At 33.2% G+C, this 8220-nt stretch overlaps 1 protein-coding gene across 2 annotated transcripts in view; it reads right to left on the bottom strand.

Moving 5' to 3' along the window:
• LOC117114455 (circadian locomoter output cycles protein kaput-like) overlaps window positions 1-1038 on the bottom strand; it is a 61512-nt gene extending 60474 nt beyond the window's left edge. For both annotated transcript variants that reach the window (XR_004446368.1, XM_033258121.1), the window contains exon 1: window positions 881-1038. Coding sequence is in view for 1 of the 2 variants with exons in the window: in XM_033258121.1 (XP_033114012.1) it covers window positions 881-924 (44 nt within the window). In the remaining variant the exon portion in view is untranslated. The remainder of the gene's footprint in view (window positions 1-880) is intronic.
• Window positions 1039-8220: the final 7182 nt, after the last annotated feature.

Here is an 8220-nt window from a genome sequence, read left to right as displayed (position 1 = left end):
GTATATGTACTGCGCATGACTGGACTACACAGGCAAAGCTCCCCAGTGTGTTATTCATTTGCATCTACTAGGCCAAAGAATAAAGGCTAGGCCTACGTGTTTGCAAAACTGGATAACCTGAAAAAAAAAAAAAGATTTAAAATGTATGGCTCTCTGGCTTGCATGGCTCGTGCAATGGCTCGCATGACTCGCTGGCTCGCACTTGTTCACGACCCCTTCATTCTTTACATATAAAAAAAATGTGAGTATATTGATCTTTATTTTTTGCCACATGTCCTATTAAGTTGCTGTCTCCTGATCTAAGATATTGTCATTCTAGGCAAAATCAATTGTGGGTTATTATTATTCCATCTGATGAGTACTCTAGATGGAGGGGGGGGGGGACATTTTTCAACCAGCCCCTTTTTCAAAAAAGAAGGGCAAACAAACAACTTATAATTTTAGGCCTAATTATCCGTCAAAACAGCGAAATTATAATATTGCTTTGATAGAAATCCAGCATTGTGCAGAAGAATTAACACTCCACTAGGTGGTGGACTATTGAATTATCTTAAAATATACATAAAACACGGAATAGACCCCAAACAACAGTGGGTGTTGGATAATGCCCATATGGCGCCCCATACAAATTTCGCCCGACCGAGTTGTCGGCGGCCGAAGTCATGAGAAAATGGGTCCGATCGTCTTTGAAAAAAAATGGGCCAGAACGTCTATCCTCCGTTTCAGAAAATGGGCCCGCAAGTCCACACCTGTTGGGCCCGATCGCCTAGAAATGGGCCCGATCGTCTCGTGGGCCCGATCGTCTGTAATTCGTCTCCTGACTACTAGGTAAGTAAGGCCTAGGCCAAGGCTAGAGAAATGTAATGATAAACATACTTACAGCTTTCGTAATCTTGGTAATGCTTTGCGTTTACCAAAATTCATATTCAAGCAACGCAAACAAGTGTATTTTCTCCAACTATCGCATATTAAAGAGTTGTTTTAAACGGTAAGATCTATTCTCCGATCCGACGATGACGTCGGAGGTCAAATCCAACTCCCGGAATAACAATAGTAGACTGATTGCGAGTATCATATCTATTCTCCGACGATCCGACGATGACGTCGGAGGTCAAATCCATGGAACTCCCGGAATAACAAAAGTAGAGGATTGCGAGTTATGTCACAAAATCTTGGAATACAGAATACAAACTTTATTTGTCCAAGAAAGGAAATTTGTTTCGTTGACAAGCTCAGAACTACAAAGTCACAAAAGTCAAAAACAAAATCAAATTTTACAAATATGTAAGTAGAATAATTAAAGACAAACCATAGTAGAATAATTAAAGACAAACCATAAGTGACCGGACCTACAGTAGCATATTATGCTTTTTGGCATAATTTAGACCCTTAGCAGCATCTTAAATATGTGCTGGTATAGTTTTAGATAAATTTAGCATATAATTTAGCATAATTATGACCTCAGAAGAAAAAAAAACACCTTAATCTGAATTAAACCAGCCGTCAATACTACCGTGGATATCATAATAAATGAATTCGTCCATTATTGAGTATCTGTTTCGGTATTAAGCTGACAAAAACTCAAAATAAGCTGTTTTATGTTTGATCTGAAAGTTTATTGTGTCCCAACAAGTCGTCCCAACTATATCGAATACAAAATACAAAACTACATAACTCAAGATGCTCAATTGAAATGCGATAATGCAGTAGATTAGCGTAATTTTAACTAATTAGAATACTTTTAACTCATATAATCAGTATACTTAAAGTCACACTTTTTGACATCCAAGATTCAAATTACAGCTTAACTCAACTCGGTATCTACTCAGATGACAGCCCGAATGTTAAAATAGGCCTATCAATTAACCTTTGACAAATACAAACATTATCAAATAATGTTGACAGTGTTTCTTATATTAATAAGTAATAATAATGATAATATTTATTTGAATTATGCCATTTGTTCGTCGGGGAGAAAAAAATTATATGTATTTTTTACATATTAGTATACTCTATAATCGATTAAATAAGCCTTTGAAACCCCTAAATTGTCGAAATTTTCGGGGGCTTCGCCCCCAGGACCACTTTCGGTACCTTTTGATCAAAGCTCGACCACGCCCACTTTGCTTTCGTCGGGGAAATCTGACCACTCGTCGGGGCATCAGCCCCCCCCCCCCCACCGTCGGGCAAATCCCACCCCTGCATTTGTATCGATGAAACTAAAAGAAAAATACCTCTAAAGTAATTTAAACATAATTATTATTCCCCTCGTAGACCATCATAAAATTAACCCGAAATAATGCGATTCCCACATCATAGCAATACAGCCGCTCTATTGTAGGCCTATTACATGGTATAACCATGTTACTCTGGTCAAAAGAACCAACAAATAAAACACTTTCAGGGGAATATTTTATGGCGACATTCTTCCAACGTTAAAGTATACTTCTTCTGTCGGGATTAGCCAAAGCAAGAAAGATATCGATAAACTTGAATCGCTCCAGTTAATAGCTCGGTTTATACTAAATGCTAATAGAAACACGCCAAGAGGCTTTATATGGGGATCTTGGATGGGTTCCAATTAAGGTTATTCAGGCTATATAAGGCAACGTTTTTTTATTATGTAATGGGACTGGATAAACATCGATGGCCAAAGTTTATGTTTAATACATGCGTAGGTTTATGAAACGGATCTGAGCCTCACTACAAATTAATTAACTGTTTTATCGAGACCTGCTCGAGTGCATTAATGTTGAAATCGATTCAATTTTCGAAACTTCCCGACTTGGCAATGCTCCAAAAATGCTCAGTGGGTTAAGTGCTTTAAAGGCCTACCGTTACTTGATGATTCAAATATTGCTCTTTGAATAATGAAATATTGAGAAAATCGTCTCTTCAAGAATGCTCTACCATTAAACATACTCCGTTTCTAGAAAATTATCTTCTAGATCAAACTGATTTTTATGGTGCTAGTTTGAAATTCAACTTCGATCAAACAGACTTCCATTAGGTCACAGGTCCAGAAAGAGGATACTGAGTATGATGACACATGTAATTTTTGTAAAACTTTGGAAGATACTCAACACTTCCTAGTTACCAGTATTAGTCCTTCATGCCATACGATCTGAGGGGTATAGTAATTTAGAAAATATGTTATTTATTGCCAATTTTTCAAATATTTGGGGAAACTTCATGTCTGGTGATTTAAACACAAAAATAAACTTTGTTTTAGGAGGAATTGATCTTTTTGATTTCTTATATACCGGCTGGTAACGATATTGGCACAATGCACAATACGGTATCTTATATCTTCGACAAATTTTGTAAAGCATTTATCAAAAAGGCATGGAAACATAGAAGCAATATTTTAAATGAATCATGATTTATAATGTAAAGACCTTGTTGTTGATTTCTGAATAACTTATATATTGTTTTTCTGCTGCTTTTTATTTTTATTTTTTTATTATTATTATTATTTTTTTTTTTTTTTTTTGGAATTTTTTTTTTTTTTTTTTTTTTTTTTTTGGAATATTGTAACATTATGTGATGAAAATGTTTGCTGAGCTGTTAAAGTGTGTCCATTCTTTAAAATCATTTAATTTTGTTTTACTATATTCTTTTTTTCTTTTTGATTGTACTCATTTCCTGTTTGTTCTTTTGCTGTAGTAGCCTACAGTTAACTTGCCTAAGTCGACTTCGCCTAAATCAAATAATTAGCAATTCGATATTATTATACATTGGCTTTTCATTAATTGTTATGCTTTTCATTAATTAATCTGAAGTCAAATTTTAACAATTTATTTTAAAAATTTCAATCTTCGTCCATTAATAATTATCGTATTAATATCTCTATAGTCTACACAGTACTACTTTTGTTACGGTACCAAATGAATACGATGATTGATAGTAATATTTTTAAATATTGCAGGCGTAGGCCTACTGACCATCTTAAAATATTGCTTCATAATTTAGATTTTAATTTCTTTAATAGACACTCTATATAGACCTAAGAAATTTTAAAGATTTAAATATACTCTTAAGAAACATTTTACTGAATTACTTCAAATTTAAATGGGTTTTCTTTTTCGATTTAAAGGTATTTTAAGTATTTTTTTAAATTATTTTACTAAATCAAATGTTTAGTATTTAATAATGCAATGTAATTTTTAATGTTCGTTTTAATCTTATCTTAATTTCAGTGTTGTGCATATCCTTTTTTATGTAAACTTTTTTTGTGCCTCATTAAATTACTTTGCATACTTTGTATTCTATTTTTATAAGGCAAGATATATATGGTTATATGACATGATATTAGCAGTCAAGATACTCCTTGATCATTCTGAAACAATGTATATTACGTGACCTGAAACAGTCTATATTCACAAAGGGTAGATTTACTTCTCAATGATTTCATGAATATCTCATACGGCACATTTTGTTAGATGCTAAAATCAAATAACCTACTACCAAATGTGGTTTTCTTCACAAAGCCGATGCTCGTGTAATTGTGAGTTTCCTAAAGGGGGGTACGGAATTCTGTTCATGGCTGACGCTGTGCGTCTTAAATTGCGGTGGCGGGTCTTTCCTTTCATTCGCCTCTATTTCTACCGATCCTGTTTCTACCGATCCTGTTAATACTCCTACTTTGGAGTCCTTAGGATAGGTCGGCTTTACCCACCAGAACTAGAACTAGAACCTGCTGAAAAATGACACTGCCTAAACTTAACAGAGCATGACAGATGTTTGCACCTCTCAAACGCAAGGGAGGGTTTTATCCTTAACACTGAGACCAGGCCTGTCCATACAACCAAGTTTTCTTTGACAAAAACATGTTACATGCCTAAATATGGTCATAATATCAAATGTTCGATTGAGCGTCATTTTGATGATAATTCTATTTTACCTATCCTCGACAGCACCTGATCTAAAGCTCCTTTTCCACTTTCATTAAACACAACATATTTATTAAGTGAGTGGTTTTTATCAGTATTGATTATTTCCATTTTTTGCTTACCGCTTCTTTAGCAATTATAACGATTTAACTTTAATGCCAACTAGGTTTTTACTAGCGATTTTAACTATTTTCCTTTAATTTAGTCATATTTTCATTCGTCAGCCCTGTAATCCATACCATGCAACAAAAATATAAAACAGAATGTATAACAGATTGATAAAATGAAAATATAATATTCTTTTTATTCGTCTGATAAAATATAGCCTTTGATTGCACTTAAAGTAGACACATTTGGTATTACGCTTCCAATTAATTTTGTATAGTTAAATTTTCGTGAACGGCCTTGTTCTTTCTGAAATCTATTGTATACCAAGGCTCCTTTTAGGACTTGGGGAATGCACTTGCCCTAATCAAAAGATTTAACCCAGAACCCTGTAAGTTTGATGACAAAGCACCTTGGAATCGAGTTACCTATTTACCCTGTCTATACACTTAGAATAATAAGACGTTAAGGTACTTATTGCGATTCAATTACTCTCTGTACTATAATCAAATGCTTTCAAAAAGCAAAAGGAAGCACTGTTACGTCAAAGTCTGTGTTTACATTACAGTACAGTAGATTAATTTTGGTCAACCTATAAACAATGAACATGTCATCACATTGACCGAAAAAAAAATCCAGGGCAAAGAACCTGCGTATTAACAATATTCGTGAAATCACCCAAGATGCATGGCAAGTTTAACTGAGTAAACAGTGTAAAGAAAGAATAAGGATGTTTTTTCCTGACCGTGTCTTCCATTTCACGTGATCTAATTGCCATTAGACTTACCACGTATGCGCAGTAATATCTTTAAAATGCTAACAGCAGCATACATGCTTATGCCAATTAGGTAGAGCATGGAGGAAAGAAAGGGGTAGAGTTAGTCTCTTTGTCCTGGCCAAAATTAATTCAATGCAAACACAGCTTCATTCAGAAAAAATAAAAGCACTTCATGAAACATAACTGTCTTTTAGGGATTTGAGTCAGTGGCGGGGCGGGGGGGGGGGAGCCGGCCTAAAGCCCCTAAATTTTTCAAAAATATAAACAAAATGGGGAAAAAATAGTTATATTCAAATTAAAGTATGAGGTTGTCATTTCCGGCCATATCATAACTTATATCTCGGCCCCAACCATTGGTGGGGTTGAGGTGGTTTAAACTCTCCATCTATGAAAGCCCCTCACTGACATGCCCCCTCTATTTCAAATTCCTCAATCTGCCACTGTGAATACAAGAACATCTAACAGCTGTTCAGTTGCCCTGCTGAGCTATCAGATCAGACGTTATACTATTATGAATCATTTTATTTTTTTCTAGGTATTAGGCATATATATAATGGAATAAACACCCGAATCCTCCATCAGAAATAAATATAAAAAGTAAACTTTTCCAATTTAAGTTTTCGATAATTTGTAGGACTTGAGAAAATATTGTGCGAATGCTTACAAGTATTTCTGTAACTTATTTTTTTTATAAACGGTAATATATAATGTAAAATAACAATTAATGCTGATTAAATCTTATAATTTAGACTGCTGCTTCATTTCTAGCTTTGGTTAAAAAATATTTTTTTGGTTTCAAATTTTATAAAACTAGGTTATTAAAGCTGTATCTTAGTTTGTATAAACTGTAACTTAATTTTCTAAATAAATGGTAATATCTAATGTAAAATAACAATTAATGCTGAATAAATCTTACAATTTCTGCTTCTTTTCGGGCAAATTTTAGCTTTGGTTAAAAAAATATTTTTTTGTTTCGAATTACATAACACTCCATTATATAGCGAATTGAGGTTAAGTAACAATCCTGTGTATTTACAAGTTCTGTAAAATAATCCTAAAAAATTTATTAAAATGTAAACATCCCTTATAGTGACCAATACAGAGCCACAAATGCCTTAACAATAGTGTCAGCAGCCCTGTAACAGGCAATAATATTAATTTTATAAAAATGAATCCATATAATTATTTAATATAATGTGATGTTTTAGAATTCTAATAAATTTTGGCAAAATAAAGGTTTTAAAGCTAAAAACTATACAGTAATTCACGAGTTTTGTGATGCAACTTGCATACAAACATTTTATATTAAAAGTATCATAAATAATGGCATTCTGATAATATTTAGTTAATTGTTGATTGTATGAATTGGATTAGTACAATAACGTTCAATGATAATCAGGGATTTGTTTAAGACTACTGTTAGTTAAAAATTCAGTGTGCCCATTAACATAAGAATCATTCACAGTTAAATCACAATTAAAACACTATACCAACTTTGCATTCTACTAATAACATCAATATCACCCAAATTTTCGCATCAAATGAAATTAAAAACAATATAAAAATCAAACAGTAACATACTGTACAGAGAAAAACATATTGCAATATTAAGGGAGGTCCAACCTTATAAATACATTTATGTCAAAAGATTAACATTTTTAGCCAATTCGCATTCTTATCTGTATCATGCTGTATTGGTGTTTTACAGTGGCAGATCCAGGAAATTGAAATAGAAATAGAAGGGCCCAAGTACACAGATAGGGGGGGTCAATTCTACTTTTTTTTCTCCATTTTAAAAATATTTTGTTTAAAAAATTTAGGGGGCCCAGTTCAGCTGGATCCCCCTTGAATCCGCCACTGTTTTATAAGAATCATTAATCATATTCATAATTTGTTTCAAAAAAAGTAAATCTATCACCATGACAATAACCTTAATACTATAATGCTTGCTGTAAAATGGAAGAAATCTGAATTCAAAGATTTGGCAAGATCATCTGCAGTGTGCGAAAAAATAACTTTTTATAGGCGTGAAATGTATTCGTATTCGTTGCTCTTTTTGTGATGCAATAATACTTGTTGTTATAGGATTTGCTGACTACAAGCCTTAAAGCCCCATTCCCGGCAAAATTTCAGTTGTTAAGAAAAATCTAATTTTTGTATAATGTTATAAAGATTTATAAATATAATACGGAATTGCTAGTTTAACTGAATTTAGACATTCCTAAGAATGAAAAAAAATGTAAAAAAAGACTGAAATTTGATTTTTTGTGTTCCATACAAAAAATAAATGCGGATGAATTTTTCATGTTTTATTTTGCGATAGGTCGTGGGAAGAAATATCATAGGCGCCAAAAACATTAACCTATCCAACGCTGCTAGGCTAGGCCTAGCCTTACCTCTATTTAGGTACTGTTATCACACATAAAAACGGCCGACATGATATTT

The sequence above is a fragment of the Anneissia japonica genome, unplaced genomic scaffold (assembly GCF_011630105.1).
Source record: "Anneissia japonica isolate Jap-2015-1 unplaced genomic scaffold, ASM1163010v1 scaffold1374_len1023071_cov147, whole genome shotgun sequence".
NCBI classification, from domain to species: Eukaryota; Metazoa; Echinodermata; class Crinoidea; order Comatulida; family Comatulidae; genus Anneissia; species Anneissia japonica.
The sequence above is the reverse complement of the archived record's forward strand: the minus strand, read 5'-3'. Positions and strand labels throughout refer to the sequence as shown.